The 16,776-nt window shown below is 46.4% G+C and overlaps 3 protein-coding genes across 6 annotated transcripts in view; 2 read left to right on the top strand and 1 right to left on the bottom strand.

Moving 5' to 3' along the window:
- The window catches only part of IL27RA (interleukin 27 receptor subunit alpha), an 818,781-nt gene that overhangs the window by 56,563 nt on the left and 745,442 nt on the right, over positions 1-16,776 (top strand). The window lies entirely within an intron of this gene.
- Positions 1-16,776, top strand: part of RLN3 (relaxin 3) — a 135,885-nt gene that overhangs the window by 65,224 nt on the left and 53,885 nt on the right. The gene's annotated exons all lie outside the window — the stretch shown is intronic.
- The window catches only part of PALM3 (paralemmin 3), a 47,317-nt gene that overhangs the window by 21,118 nt on the left and 9,423 nt on the right, over positions 1-16,776 (bottom strand). Inside the window, exons 1-2 of one of the 2 annotated variants that reach the window (XM_083718647.1) lie at positions 14,192-14,493; positions 3,343-3,394 (exon numbers count right to left, since the gene is read on the bottom strand). In XM_083718647.1, coding sequence (XP_083574773.1) covers positions 3,343-3,387 — 45 coding nt within the window. In that variant the 5' untranslated portion in view covers positions 3,388-3,394; positions 14,192-14,493. Of the gene's footprint in view, positions 1-3,342; positions 3,395-14,191; positions 14,494-16,776 lie in introns of those variants that run through there. The other variant, XM_083718646.1, reaches the window with a different exon arrangement.

Below are 16,776 nucleotides of genomic sequence, written 5' to 3'. Positions count from 1 at the left end.
CAGTAGCACTCCTCCCACCTTAGATCAAATCTTTGCTAGGCCTTTCTCCTGGGCATGGTCGGACAATTGGTGTTAAAGAAGGATAGAACTTTCTTTTTGTATGCCACAACAGCAGCAAGAATACTTATTGCAAAGTATTGGAAGACACAAGATTTACCCACCCGGGAAGAATGGCAGATGAAGGTGATTGACTACATGGAACTGGCGGAAATGACTGGCAGAATCCGAGACCAGGGAGAAGAGTCGGTGGGGGAAGATTGGGAAAAAGTTAAAGTTTATCTACGGAAACATTGTAAAATTAAGGAACGTTAGAAGGAATGAAGCTATGTGGTTTTAGCAGAAATGTTATAAAGGATTAAGTAAAAATGGATTGGTAATTAGTGAAAGAGGAGAATGTAAAATTATAGTATATTAAGATAAATTTTTAGGATAAAAACAAAGATGGAAAGGATTTGCTGAAATATCTAATTGAACTAGAATACAAAAAAAAGGGAGGTGTGAGGAGGTCAAGGAAATAAGCAAAGGAAAGAAAGTTATGTAAAGGTTGGATTTGTGTGGTTTTTTTCTTTTTTCTTTTTCTTTCTTTTTGTTTGTTTTTGTGCTTTGTTTGTTTAACTTTTTCTACTTTTATTTTTGTAACCTTTAAAACTTTAATAAAATCTATTAAAAAAAATAGATCAAATCTATGCTGCCAGGTGCCATAAGAAAGCTGCAGAGATAGCGCAGGATAGTGCGCACCCCGGAAATTATCTCTTTCAGCTTCTGCCTTCTGGAAGAAGGTACAGGGTTATAAAGACCAGGACTAGCCACCTGAGAAACAGTTTCTACCCAAATTCAATTCTGGTTTTAAACACAGTATAAGGAGTCTCAATAGGAGTATATTGTATTTTAAAATGGGGTTTCAGAGCTTTTAGGGGTTTTTGAATGTCTTATGTAGTTTTTTCAATTTCATTGTTCTGTATGGGACAATGACAATAAAGATATCGTATCGTATTTTAAATGAAGGGGGTCCTCTGGCTGCTTCCTTTCCTGCAGGGGAACTTGGGCTTGTATCCAGAACTGCGCAAGCAGAGTTACACTCATTCAATTTCTTCTCCCTGTGCATGGTAGTAGCCGGGGGGGGGGGGCAGGGAGGGGCAGCTGCCCCCCAATCAATAAGAATAAAAATACATAGCAAACTGAGGTTCTGCCCCCCAATAAAAAACCTGCCCTGATAACAAAAATCCTGGCTATGCCCATGTCCCCACATGCCCCAAAATCTGATCCAGGGGGTCCCCCACCCCCTGGGAGCTGATATTGAGGGTGCACAAGGGACTCGAGGCAACAGGAACAGGATAGGAAGTTTCACTGTGTGCACAGAAGTCAGTTGTGCAAGCGGAATTGCAGCCTTTGATACAGCTCATAGGTTTGTAAACAGCTGCTGGGTCTAAAATGGTTGCCCCTGTGGAATGGGGGAACTGCCTGCGTGCAGGAAGGTTTTTTAAAATGGGATTAAAAACGGAATCCCCTCAAAGCCTCACATCAACCCAGGGAGGGCAATGCTGTTATTCTTATATTACAGAGCAGGGACTAGACTGTGTATACGTTATGCATTCAAAGTGTTATGTACTGAGTTGAATATGATTCAGAATGCAGCAGTCTGATTGGTCCTAGAACAATAGGATTCAGAATGCAGCAGCCTGATTGGTCCTAGAACAATAGGATTCAGAATGCAGCAGCCTGATTGGTCCACAGGAGCCACCCAATCCAGCTCCAGGTGGAAGTGAATCCGCGACTTGATTGGCCTACAGGAGAATCCTGGAATTAGCCAATCACGTGGGGCCCATTGTGTAAATAATGTACTGTATATAAAGCAGACATTCTGGGGGAACTTCCATTCCTCCTCACCACTATGAGCTGAGTAAAGAGCATGAAATCCACTCTCGACTCCGAGTATATTTCACAAAGCACATTCTAAGCGCCTTCTTTCCCTCAAGGAATCCCGAGCATGGTAGTCTGCACCTCACAAACTACAATTCCCAGCAGCCCTGAGCAACCACAGCACTCATAATTCTTTGAGGGGGGAGGGAATGTGCTTCAAATGTGCTTTAAAGGCATAGTGCGCACACATCATACATTCCAAGCACCCCCAAAGAATCCTGGGAATAGTAGTTTGTTAAGGATGCTGGGAATCATAGCTCTGTGAGCGGTAAACTAGGGTTCCCAGGATTCTTAGTGGTGTGTGCTTTAAATAGACTGCTCAAGATAGACAGCTCCTGCTGCTTGCACCTTAACCGCCAGTCAGGAGAAGCTGTAAAGCCAGAAATAATTTTTTAGAAATATTTCCCACAATCAATAGCTGGCCAGCCACATGCCACCAACACCCTCCTTCCCACCAGCAGCATCCCCACGGCTGAATACATTTGACTGTGTCTGTGTCCACACCATACGTTGAAAGCACATGACTTCCCTCAAAGGATCCTGGGTACTGTAGTTTGTTAAGGGTGCCGTGAATGGAAGCTCTTTGAGGGCTTAAACGGCAGTTCCCAGGATCCTTTGGGGGAAGTCATGTGCTTTCAACCTACAGCCATTGTTAGGCTATAGGGCAAATGAGTAGCCCAAAAGCACCACTGGGCCCAGCCTAGCTGCCGCAATAAGCCTCCCTGCCAGTTCATGTCAGCCTTTTAAAAATGCCTAATGATGCCAAACTGATAAATACAGTGGTACCTCGGGTTAAGTACTTAATTCGTTCCGGAGGTCCGTACTTAACCTGAAACTGTTCTTAACCTGAAGCACCACTTTAGCTAATGGGGCCTCCTGCTGCCGCTGCGTCGCCGGAGCCCGATTTCTGTTCTCATCCTGAAGCAAAGTTCTTAACCTGAAGCACTATTTCTGGGTTAGCGGAGTCTGTAACCTGAAGCGTATGTAACCCGAGGTACCACTGTAGAGCATTACATATTGCAATGTGGCTTTGAGGGTCGTGAATACATAGCAGGCACTGCACCCCTTCTGCCATAGCTGTCAACGTTCCCTTTTCTTGCGAGGAATTCGGAATAAGGGAATTTCCCTTAAAGAAGGGAAACTTTGACAGCTGTGCCTTCTGCCCAGGTTGTGCCTGGTGCAGTTGCCCCTATCGCCCCCACCCTAGTTACATTACACTATTATTATGAGAATCGCTTAGTTCTGGCATGCAGATCTGGGCACTCTGCCTTCCCACCCACCTCTCCCCCTCTCCCTCAGCTTTGGAACGGGGATGGGGGGCAGTTCCTCTGGGCAACGGAGGCTGGACCTCGTCTGAGGACCATGAGCCCCATTTCTGCACAAGTGGGGCAGGGGTAGTGGAGGGGAGGGAAGAATACTTACAGTAATGGCCTGCAGCCGCTGCGCAAACAGGGAGCTCTCTGCCATTTTCCCTCTGAAAGACAAACAGAGCCTCTTGGGATGTGTCCAAAGGACATTGGATGCCAGTTGGATGCCAGCGCTCACCTCTTCTCCCCTCCCCTCCCCCAGCTCCCGTCTCGCATTCCTGCTTGCTCTGATCCCTGCATGCAAGCAGACCCCTCTCCCCTTCTCCCACCTGACATTTGGCCACTGCATTCATGGCATTCAGCAGCAAGCCCAGGCACGGCAAAGGGAAAGCAGGTTTGCAGGCACGAAACCTCTTCTCCGGCTTACTCCATCATTCGGCACATGGTTGTGTCTCTTCCTTTTACCTGCCCACAGTGCCGTTCCCATGCTGAAGTCAAATAACCTGGCGCAGTTCAGCTAACACAGCTGAAAAATATCACCAATGTTTTACATTTCAAACTACTTTTATTTTCTTTTTAAAGTGGCATCTTCTGAAAGGTAAAGGAACCCCTGACCATCAGGTCCAGTTGTGGCTGACTCTGGGGTTGTGGCGCTCATCTTGCTTTACTGGCCGAGGGAGCTGGCGTACAGCTTCCGGGTCATGTGGCTAGCATGATTAAGCCGCTTCTGGTGAACCGGAGCAGTGCACGGAAATGCCATTTACCATCCCGCCGGAGTAGTACCTACTTATCTACTTGCACTTTGATGTGCTTTCGAACTGCTAGGTTGCCAGGAGCAGGGACCGAGCAACAGGCGCTCACCCCGTCGCAGGGATTTGAACTGCCAATCTTCTGACTGGCAAGCCCTAGGCTCTGTGGTTTAACCCACCGTGCCACCCACATCTCCTTCTGAAAGGTACTCAGGGCCAAGTCACATCAGCACTTAACTGGCAAGTCCACAGAAAGTATTGAAGTGCACGAATGGCCAATCATGTGCTGATTATTCTTATTTTATCAGTAAGCTGCCTTGAGTCCCTGTCAGGGAAGAAGGAAGGGCAATAATTGATTGATTGATTGATTGATTGATTGATTGACTGACTGACTGACTGACTCACTGACTGAATGTCGTGCAAATCAGCCTTCTGCCTGCCACAACAACCATGGCTTTTCCAGGTCATTGCAGTGGCTTATGGAAAGCTGTTGTATGCAGAATTCCACACTATGCTTAGTGGTGATGCAGGCAACCCAACAGAACAGGAAAGGGAGGACTTGTTAGCAGCAGGGATTGCGGGGAGTTTGTTGCTATGGGCTTGTTAGCAGCAGGGATTGCAAGGAGTTTGTTGCTATGGGCAAATAAATCCATCCCTGCTGAGATGCCTGGATGTGGCAGTATCTCCTCCTCTAGGGTGGAGGATCCATTAAGATGGTCTGCCCCCCCCCCCCCGAGATAAATGAATGAATGAATTTTATTATTTCGGTCACAGACCAGTTCCAAGTAAGTCATAAAGTTCCAAGGAAGTCGTAGGTTATGAAGGAAGTCATAAAACACAATAGGGATACATTTGCATTTGCAGTTAGGTATAACAGGGACAACCTAGCAGTTCGAAAGCACGTCAAAGTGCAAGTAGATAAATAGGTACCAGTCCGGCGGGAAGGTAAACGGCGTTTCCGTGCACTGCTCTGGTTCACCAGAAGTGGCTTAGTCATGCTGGCCACATGACCCAGAAGCTGTACGCTGGCTCCCTCGGCCAATAAAGCGAGATGAGCGCCGCAACCCCAGAGTCGGTAACGACTGGACCTAATGGTCAGGGGTCCCTTTACCTTTACCTTTACTATAACAGGGACAATATAGCCATAGCTGTCAATGTTTCCCTTTTTTTAAGGGAAATTCCCTTATTCCGAATAGGATTCCTCACAAGAAAAGGGAAAAGTTGACAGCTATGGATATATCAACAGTTAAAGAATATATAAATTAAAACTTACTTGCTAACATATAACCTAAAATTATCATTTAAGGCCTTAATCATTATGATAGCACAGCTTGTTCCCTAAGTTTTACGGCAGTCGCACAAAATTTGGCTACCCTTAACCGAGATGTATGGGACCTGGTGGATTCCTGAATGCTCTGGGGGATTTTCCAGCCGATATGGTCAGTGCTCCAGCCACAGCCCTGGTCTCATTATGAAACAGGATGACTCCCAAGCAGGCATGCTCCCTGACACTGTGGAGCCCACAGAACTCCCTGGTGTTTTGAGGAGCTGCAGGCGATGGCAGTGATGGCACAAGTGCTGAGATCCTGAGACAAGTCTGACTGAGCACGGGCAAGAGACCTTGTTGTTGTAGTTTAGTCGTTTAGTCGTGTCCGACTCTTCGTGACCCCATGGAGCAGAGCACTCTAGGCACTCCTGCCTCCTGCAGTTTGGTCAAACTCATGCTGGTAGCTTCGAGAACACTGTCCAACCATCTCATCCTCTGTCGTCCCCTTCTCCTTCCGCCCTCCATCTTTCCCAACACCAGGGTCTTTTCCAGGGAATCTTCTCTTCTCATGAGGTGGCCAAAGTATTGGAGCCTCAGCTTCAGGATCTGTCCTTCCAGTGAGCACTCAGGGCTGATTTTCTTCAGAAATCATGGGAATCCATGGGACTCTCAAGAGTCTCCTCCAGCACCATAATTCAAAAGCATCACTTCTTCAGCGATCAGCCTTCTTTATGGTCCAGCTCTCAGCTCTCACTTCCATACATAAGAGCACATTACCATGTGCCTACTCTGTGGGCAGCAGCAAAGAATTATTAGGTGCACCTTTTACCACATGTGGTAGAATTGTAAAGTAATAAAGGGATTCTGGGAAATGATATACAATGAATTTAAAAAATGTTCAAAATAATGTTTGTTAAAAAAAACCAGAAGCCTTTTTGTTAGGAATTGTAGGTGCAGAGATACTGAAAGAACTGAAAAGTTTATGTATGCTACAACAGCTGCAAGAATGCTGCTTGCCCAAGGCTGGAAAGATGACAGGGTCCCTACCAAAGTGGACTGGCAGACTAACTATTGGACTATGCAGAGATGGCAAAAATGACTGGGAAAATCAGAAACCAGAAGGATCAAAACTTCAACAAAGAATGGGAGAATGTTATATTACAGTGGTACCTCTGGATACCAGAGCGATGTAGCAATTCCCAGTAGCGATGTATGGAAGTGAGACCTGGACCATAAACAAGGTTGATCGCCGAAGAATTGATGCTTTTGAATTATAGTGCTGGAGGAGACTCTTGAGAGTCCCATGGACTGCAAGAAGAACAAACCTCTCCATCCTGAAGGAAATCAGCCCTGAGTGCTCACTGGAAGGACAGATCCTGAAGCTGAGGCTCCAATACTTTGGCCACCTCATGAGAAGAGAAGATTCCCTGGAAAAGACCCTGGTGTTGGGAAAGATGGAGGGCGGAAGGAGAAGGGGACGACAGAGGATGAGATGGTTGGACAGTGTTCTCAAAGCTACCAGCATGAGTTTGACCAAACTGCGGGAGGCAGTGGAAGACAGGAGTGCCTGGCGTGCTCTGGTCCATGGGGTCACAAAGAGTCAGACACGGCTAAACGACTAAACAGCAACAACCTCTGGATGCGAACGGGATCCGTTCCGGAGCCCCATTCGCATCCTGAAGTGAACGCAACCCGCGTCTGTGTGTCTGCGCATGTGCGGGTTGCAATTTGCTGCTTCCATGCATGCGTGTGATGTCATTTGAGCGTCTGCACATGCGCGAGCGGCGAAGCCTGGAAGTAACGCGCTCCGTTACTTCCAGGTCGCCGCGGAGTACAACCCGAAAATATTGATCCTGAAGCTACTTCAACCCAAGGTATGACTGTATTGTATATTTGAGAAACCACTATAAACACTTGAACTCTTTGGCAGGTCTTAAATAACTCTTGTAATGATACATAGACTTGGGATACAATGGAGGACTGAAAGTTAGGAGGATTTATAATATGCAGTTGAAAAAGTTAACTAAAGAACCCACAGAGGGGAGGAGGGAAATCTTGAGATTCGGAAGAATCTTGTGTAATTTTATTATTTGTGATTATGAGTGTGAATGAATTTGTAAAATCAAATAAAAAAAAAATTAAAAAAAGAAATAATTATTAGGTGCCAACTCCCTGGGGCCCTGGATGCCAGGGCACCCACAAAATTCCCCATGAAGGGGCCAGGCACCCACAAATTTCGGTGCCAGGGCCATGCACGTTGCATGGAACCCACGGCCCTGGGCACTCACAGTCACACTCCTGGTCATCACAGTTGCACCCTACACCCTAAAGTAGTCACCCGAAGGAGATTTTCAGTGTGGTGGTAGCATGAAGTGATGTGGGAGCGACCATAGGCTTGTGACAAACCTGTTAGGTGCATTGAGAAGAAAAATGCTTAGATTTGCATGGAATTAGACGCCACAGATGCTCCTGATAAAGTGTCCAGGGAGCAATTAATGCCTCATTGCATGTGTGCGTTTTGAGGGGCAGAGTGCCAGCACCCCTTTCTTAAAAGAATTTCCCTGGACCCAGGGGCATAGCCAGGGGGCAGGGAGGACGCTGCCTCTTAAATCAATACAAATCTGAGGTTCTGCCCCCTGCTAACAAAAGCCTGCCCCCCATCAAAAATCCCGGACCCCAGAGAATTAAGAAACCATAGCCAATTCACAAATGTCACTTTGGGGGCAAGGGGCTCAAGAAGGTGGTGGAAGATTAACTTCAAAGTTGCTTTGAGGATCTGGATCCCTTTTGATTCAGTTTCTAGATCTGTTTTGGCACTGAAACGGTCTTGGTCACCCTGGTGTAGATGGACCACTGAAGCTGAGCGACTGGATTCCTTTTGCTTCTTGACTCCACAAATATCATGAGCTTAACTGGGGCGGGGAGAGACTGCTGGGTTCTGAAAGCCCTGTTAGAAAGATGACTTTTGTTTGCAAAACAGGACAAACCTTGATCAGGACAGGAGATTACCCGTGTCCTGCTTCACCAAGCACACAGGAGTGGTGTGACAAACAGATAGTTTGGATGCTGCTTTTGTAACCTGGACAATAGAAAATCTCAGAGACTATTGGAAACTATTGTGTTTGGAACCTATCAGGAAAGATAAAAGGGAGTGAGAATTCCCAAGTTGGTCTTCTTCTTACTTCAGTTCTGGAAAAGGGGGAATGATTCTCTGAGTCTCCCAAACCGGCGTGCTTACTGATGACCAAATCCCTAGATACATAAACACGGATCTATGGTGTATCCCCTAATAATATTGTTATGGATGCTGGGTGACTTATCTGTTGTTCAGCAGATGACAGACTAATTATCCAGGATAATTAGTGGGTGCATCTTCAAACAGAGCTAATTATAGGAGCGGTTCTCCTGATAGCTGAGGATCCCTTTTCAGCCTTTGGAATGAGATACCTGTTTAGAGTTTGGGATGTGTCAGCTGCTGCCAGCTGTGGGGAGAGAGCTGTTTCCTTCCAAATTGCTCTGCTCTGCTTGCTTATAAATAAAGCAAACACTACAAGGACACCATGTAGCCTTATCCCTGGAACTTGTCACTGCTCAGAAGTGAAGAGTACATGTATTCAAGACTGTACAAATAACCAAGAACAAAATATGTGCATCTAACCTTGTATCATTTGCGACACGCTGAAAGAGGCTTGTTTTTATGCATAATATCTTTACCCACAGAGCTCATCCTTAAGGGATTGCCAATTTCTTCTTGTTGTTGACATCCTTCTGTCTTGGGAGACATTTGGCTGGGAAAACGTATGGTTTAGACATACATGCGCAGTGCAAGGCTTATCCTAAGGCAGCCCACCTTAGATTTGGGTAGTGAAGTGTAAGTTTATAGGTAGTGAAGTGATAACAGTGATAACAAGAACCTTTATTGAACTACATAACTGGGAAACAGGGGCAAAGCAACTGCTTATATACATTCCTGAAAGCCTGGGCCACTCCCACTCCTAAGATGATTGGCTGTCTAAACTTCCAAGCTGCGAATCACAACTCAGAGTTCAAGGGCCAATGGCAGAGGCCCAAATCCTGAAATGTTCTGTGACTGGATATCATGTATCGAATCAGAGCACAGGAGCTCAGAATCCTTAGTCCAGACTCAAGCTCAGACAAACAGAAACCACTGAATACATAACCGGTAGTAAGAGTGGGAAGAAGCAGGACAATTTTTATTCCAAAGGGGCACACAGCCCTCTTGGAAGATCTCCCTGTGCGAGATTGTAATGAGAGGAAGAGATTGTTGATGCTCTCACACACAGGCAGTGTTCAGAAAGGTAAATGTGCATCCAGGAAGTGAGGACACAAATTATGGTGTTGTGCCACAATTTACGTCCATTGGTACAAACTTACAGGCAGGGAAAATGAGAGAATGAGTGTGTGCCTCCAAGCCACACACAGAGAGGTTTTCATACGCACTAGGGGAGCCGCACACATAAATACAAATAATGTTCCACGATGCCCGGTTGGTTATACACTTCTCTCACCAGCTCAACCTGGTACACAGGCTGAGACCATACCTGCCTGCGGACTGTCTCACCAGAGTGGTCCATGCTCTAGTTATCTCCCGCTTGGACTACTGCAATGCGCTCTATTTGGGGCTACCTTTGAAGGTAACTCAGAAACTACAACTAATCCAGAATGCAGCAGCTAGACTGGTGACTGGGAGTGGTCGCCGAGACCATATAACACCGGTCTTGAAAGACCTACATTGGCTCCCAATACGTTTCCGAGCACAATTCAAAGTGTTGGTGCTGACCTTTAAAGCCCTAAACGGCCTCAGTCCAGTATACTTGAAGGAACGTCTCCACCTACATTGTTCTGCCTAGACATTGAGGTCCAGCGCCGAGGGCCTTCTGGTGGTTCCCTCACTGCGAGAAGTCAAGTTACAGGGAGCCAGGCAGAGGGCCTTCTCGGTAGTGGCGCCCGTCCTACCACCAGATGTCAAAGAGAAAAATAACTACCAAACTTTTAGAAGACATCTGAAGGCAGCCCTGTTTAGGGAAGCTTTTAATGTTTAATAGGTTATTGTATTTTAGTGTTTTGTTGGAAGCCGCCCAGAGTGGCTGGGGAAACCCAGCCAGATGGGCGGGGTATAAATAATATATCATCATCATCATCATCATCATCATCATCATTAATATTATTATTATTTCACAGTAAGTTTCATGCTGTTCGTGGGAATTCAATGAGCATCTGACTCTGCATGGGGAGGGAAGTATTTGTGCCCATGATCCCATGGGTGTGTGCCCAGTAAAAAGTGCTGCAGCTCCATCACCAAGGACTTGTCGCATCAGCATCTCTCTCTCTCGGTGACCCTGAGCTAATGCCCATTTATAAAGCGAATGGATCGCCTAATCCTATGGACTTGCACAGAGCTTAGCCTGGCTGCACAAGTACATTCACCCACGTTAACTCACCCCATTAACCTCTCACTGGACATCATCTGGGAGAGGCCAGCTCTGCTCAGAAGCTGCTGCCTGGCTCTCAGGGGCCTCCTGAGGCTACCTGGTTAATATTGCAAACCGCACGAGCGTCACAAAGTGCCCCTTCGGGAGAAGGGGAAAGGGCTTGCGTTTCCCAGCAGCAGCTCCAAAGGTCACTGTGTAGGAGGGTGGCAAGGCAGCCAATGAAGGCAGCTGCCATTTTCTGCCTGCTGCCTCTCGTCAGGCCTCCAAACTAGTAGAAACGTTATGGGGCTGCAGCTTGACGGAGCTGTGTTTGGGGGCCCCAGGGCCTTCCAAGTCAACAAACCCTCAAGCCGGCTCGGCTCAACCATAGACGCAGGCTCTGCATTACCTTGCATGGTCAAGGAGTGTACTCCCAGTTCAAGTTAGGATGCTTCAGGGCCGGATTTAGGTTTGATGAGGCCCTAAGCTACTGAAGGTAATGGGGCCCTTTATATGTCCAGTTATCCTTTGTCAACAACAAATTGCCACTGTTTTTTGTGTTGAATATATGCTATATGATAACTTATGGACCTAATAGGTATCTAAAGCCATTTGCAAATGATGCCATGCAAAGCAGTCCATGCAGAATGTAGGCACCCTATACAGTGGTACCTCAGGTTAAGTACTTAATTCGTTCCGGAGGTGTGTACTTAACCTGAAATTGTTCTTAACCTGAAGCACCACTTTAGCTAATGGAGCCTCCTGCTGCCGCCGCACCGCCGGAACATGATTTCTATTCTCATCCTGGGGCAAAGTTCTTAACCTGAAGCACTATTTCTGGGTTAGCGGAGTCTGTAGCCTGAAGCGTATGTAACCTGAAGCTTATGTAACCTGAGGTACCACTGTATATAGAAATGAGCAAACCAGTGATCTTTTAGGGAGCAGGCTAGCAGGCGGGGCCCATGACTTACATCATAGGAGTCTACACAACACAAAACACTGTTGCTGTATGTAGTTTTTTATCTTATATTTTGGAAACATACATCCAGTTTTTCTTTTCAATTTTGTCTGTCTGTCTGTCTGCCTACCCCCCCTTTCCCCTAAGACGTTCAAGGCAGCATCCATGTTCTCCAGGCATCCATTTTATCTTCAAAACTCTCCTCTGAGGCAGGCTAATGGTGACAGATACAGTGGTGCCGCGGTTTACGAACTTAATCCGTTCCTGAAGTCCGTTCTTAAACTGAAACCATTCTTAAAACAAAGCGCGCTTTCCCTAATGAGGCCTCCCGCCACCGGTGCCCTTCCACCGTTCAGCTTCCGTTCGTAGACCGAGGCAAAGTTCGCAAACTGGAACACTACTTCCAGTTTTGCGGAGTTGGTAAACCGAATAGTTCGTAAACAGGACTGTCCATAAACTGAGGTACCACAGTAATGAGTTTGCTCTTTGGCTGAGTGGAAGTTTAAACCTGGAGCTTTCCAGATTATTGTTGGACTACAATTCCTATCACCCCAACTAATAGGTACATGGTGCTGGTGGAAGCTGGATTCTAGCCATGTCTGGACTCTGGAGGGCACCACGTTGGCTACCCCTGCTCTGACCATACTGCCTCTCTTAAGAATCTCATCATTACCATTGCACAATACAGCTCTATGAATTCAGATTTAACACTTACAGTCTACCTGAGTGCCCAGTTTGCAAAATTCACACCCAGTTATGCATAACAGGGAGCACATGAGCACTGCCAAACTGTGCCTCTCCCTGCACCCATGCCTCCCTGATAACATATTTTAAAATACACCAATGGCTGGCACAACATTATTGCATCACAGGGCCTCCTCTGAATTGGGCCCCTTATCTCTGAAATACCCTCTTGAGGGAAATTCGTATGACATCTCCCTCTCCATCCCCCCCCCCATCTCTGTCGGCCTTAAAAAGGTAAAGGGACCCCTGACCGTTAGGTCCAGTTGTGACTGACTCTGGGGTTGTGGCACTCATCTCATCTCGCTTTATTGGCTGAGAGAGCTGGCGTACAGTTTCCGGGTCATGTGGCCAGCATGACTAAGCCGCTTCTGGCAAACCAGAGCAGCGCACGGAAACCTCCCCACCGGAGCGGTACCTATTTATCTACTTGCACTTCGATGTGCTTTCGAACTGCTAGGTTGGCAGGAGCTGAGACCAAGCAATGGACTCTCACCCCGTCACGGGGATTCGAACCACCAACCTTCTGATCAGCAAGTCCTAGGCTCTGTGGTTTAACCCACAGTGCCACCCACGTCCTTCTGTCGGCCTTAGAAAAGCCTTAAATACTTATTCTTTCTGTTTTACATTTGGATGATTTAATGGTTGCGATATTTAATGACTGTTTTATGCACTGCTATTTTAATGTTAGGTTATTTTAGAAAATCCCATTTTAAATTTTAGGCTTTTAACGTCGACTTGTATCGATCTGTTGTAATCTGGCTTGGGAGAACATACACCTTCAGAGGCGGGCTAGAAATCCATTAAAATGGTGCTAGCTGTGAAGGCATTTCTGTGTCCTCCCCCTTCTTTTCAACCCGCCCCCCCCTTACACTCCACTGCCTGCTACCTGCAGGGAGCTGGAGGTGTGGAAATCCTAATGCAATGAATTATTGTGACACACCTTCCCACATGTAGAGACACAGGGAGAGAGGGGTCAGTGACACCCGGTCATTTGCCCCACATTTGACTTCAAAGCAGCTTAGCACTTCTTGATAAAATCAGTGCTTTTTCTAGGGGGGGGACACAGGGGTACGTACGCATGCCCCCAGTGGCGTAGTAGCGTGGGGGTGCAGGGGGGGCCGGCCGCACCGGGCGCAACATCTAGGGGTTAGAGTTAGGGGGAGTAAATCCACGGGTTGGGGGGCACAAATTACTTGCCTTGTCCCGGGTGCTGACAACCCATGCTACGCCACTGAATGCCCCTAAACATTTTGTGAATCTTTGTACTTTTGCCCATTTACTGTATTGATTTCCCCCGATTTGAACTTCGAAATGGTGATTTTCTTGAGTCAAAAGGAGAGTACCCCTAAACATTTTTTTTTTTAGGGAAAAAAAAGGACTGGATAAAATCATACCTAGATACAAATGAAACTATGCCATTGCTACATCGAATCACAGAATTGGGAGGGATCCTGAGCACTGCTTTTTTCGTGGAGGGTACACATACCCCTAAACATTTTGTGAATCTAACGGGAGAAAAAACTATTTTAAAAAATTGTTTTAGTTTCTTCTCTAGGAAGGTGAATTATCAGTTGCATTGCTACCCCTGTCCATTTACTGTATTTATTTCCCCTGAACTATAAAATGGTGATTTTCTCCAGTAAAAATGAAATTACCCCTAAACATATATATATTTTTTAAAGCACTGATCCTGAGGATCATCTGTTCTGACCCTCTGCAATGAAGGAACATGCAGCTGGCCCATACAGGGATCAAACCTGCAAGCATATTAACATGGATCACGGATGATAATACCCTAAAGATACAACACGCACCTGCACAGGATAGCCTTGGAAAGAAGCTGCAAGTCCAACTCTGTCGGGACACCTTAGGAAGTGAGTCACGGTCTTGCGCTGCCTCCACAGCCCTGCTCCATGTGTTGGCAGGAGACAGAATCTTGGGCAGGATTTCACCTCCCCTAAAGAGTTTATAAGTGATAAGGCAGCTTCTGGTACAACATACAAAGGCTGTAAAGGTCTTTAAGGCTAACCGCCGGTGCTTTGAACTAGGCCCGGAAGCGAAGAAGCAGCCGGTGGCGGCATGTTCATTTCATACTCGCAAGCAAAAGGAAGTGGGCAGCCACGACGTGCGCTAGCTACAGCTTCAAAGCAATCTTTTAAGGACACACTGCATACAGCGCATTGTAATTGTCAATCACACTTAAGTACGTAACAATGGGGGGGGGGGAGAGAGCTGACTGTAATGCCAATATAAAAAGATAAAGGTAAAGGACCCCTGGACGGTTCAGTCCAGTCAAAGGCGACTATGGGGTTGCGGCGCTCATCTCGCTTTCAGGCCGAGGGAGCCAGCGTTTGTCCGCAAACAGCTTTCCAGATCATGTGGCCAGCAGGACTAAACCGCTTCTGGCGCAATGGAACACCATGACGGATGTCAGAGTGCACGGAAATGCAATTTACCTTCCCGCCAAAGCAGTACCTATTTATCTACTTGCGCTGGTGTGCTTTTGAACTGCTAGGTTGGCAGGAGCTGGCACAGAGCAGCGGGAGCTCACCCTGTCGCGGGGATTCGAACCAACAACCTTCCGATCAGCAAGCCCAAGAGGCTGAATGGTTTAGACCACAGCACCACCCGCATACAATATGCATCACCTCTGGCAAGCAAAGCACCCCTTTGGTTTCAGATAGCACAGGGGTAGACGAGTCTAAAAAGCCCGGGACACAAATTTCCACAGTCCTCCACCAGCTATGATGGCTCATTTAGCAGATGTAATGTATTTAGCATAAACTTGGGAAGTGTATACTTGATTCTGACCAAACAAAGCCTCCTAGAGCAAAATATACATCAGAAGAGGCCTCTTTTGCAGTGGCTCCCCATATGTGAAATGCACTCCCCAAGAAGGCTCACCTTCACTGCAAATCTTTAGGCACCCAGTGAAACCATCCCTCTTCTCGCAGGCCTTGGGCTAATTACACAATCCGTGGCCTTTTAAAGTGAGGGGGATTATTGTTTTATTTGTTTTTATGTTATGTGTTTCTGTGTTTTTATACCGTAAACTTCCTGTGATCTTTGGATGAAGGGCGTTACATACATTTAAATAATAATAATAATAATAATAATAATAATAATAATAATAATAAGCAGTACTTTTTTCTGGGGGTATGCAGGGGTACGCATACCCCTAAACATTTTGTGAATCTAATGGGAGAAGAAACTTAAAATTTTATAATTTTTAATTTCTTCTTTACCACGGTGAATCGTCAGTTCAGTTGCTACCCTCGATGGCGGCCTTTTGTCCATTTACTGTATTTATTTTTCCCAATTTGAACTATAAAACTATTTTCTTGAGTCAAAATGAGAGGACCCCTAAACATTTGGGGGGGGGGGGAAGTACCGATAATAATATAATAATAATTTCATCCAGACTGACCACCCACGTTCATAACAATAACTATTAGGTTAAACCAAACAACCTGTGCTAAGCCAGGCCGTAATGAGCTTCCTCAAGGGCAATCCTTGACCTCCAGACCTTCCCAAATGTTCTTATTTTCCAGGGACATCCCTGATTTAGAGAAGCCATCCCGGTTTCTGATTTGATCCCGGAACGTCCCTATTTTCATTGGAGAAATGTTGGAGGGCATGGAGTTATCCGACCTCCGAGCCGTCTGAGGGCAATCCTGTACAGGGAAGATTTTTTAAAAATGTTTGATGTATTATTATGTTTTTATATATGTTGGAAGCTGCCCGGAATTTCTGGGGCAAGCCAGTAAGATGTATGGGGTATAAACAGTAAAATTATCAGGCTGTGTTAATAATATATTATGCCATATTATTGCTATTAGTAGTTTTGAATTAGGGACGCGGTTGGCACTGTGGGTTAAACCACAGAGCCTAGGACTTGCCGATCAGAAGGTCAGCGGTTCGAATCCCCGCGAAAGGGTGAGCTTCCATTGCTCGGTCCCTGCTCCTGCCAACCTAGCACTTCGAAAGCATGTCAAACTGCAAGTAGATAAATAGGTACCGCTCCGGCGGGAAGGTAAACAGCATTTCCATGCGCTGCTCTGGTTCGCCAGAAGCAGCTTAGTCATGCTGGCCACATGACCCAGAAGCTGTATGCCGGCTCCCTCGGCCAATAAAGTGAGATGAGCGCTGCAACCCCAGAGTCGGTCATGACTGGACCTAATGGTCAGGGGTCCCTTTACCTTTACCTTTAGTATTGAATTAAATTAGCATGGCAGCCCATTGAAAGACACTCTAGGATTACGATGTACAGTGCAGAAATGCAAAAATGCAGTGATCAGAGCATCAACCAAATAACCCCAGGTTTTTAAAAAGCCCATTCTAGCTGAGACAGAATAGACCGATGACTGCTTTGGGCTTGCCTAGCTCCAAAAAGAAGCCT

This window comes from Podarcis gaigeae (genome assembly GCF_964106915.1).
Source record: "Podarcis gaigeae genome assembly, chromosome: 17".
Classification (NCBI taxonomy): domain Eukaryota; kingdom Metazoa; phylum Chordata; class Lepidosauria; order Squamata; family Lacertidae; genus Podarcis; species Podarcis gaigeae.
This window is presented reverse-complemented; position numbering and strand designations above follow the sequence as displayed.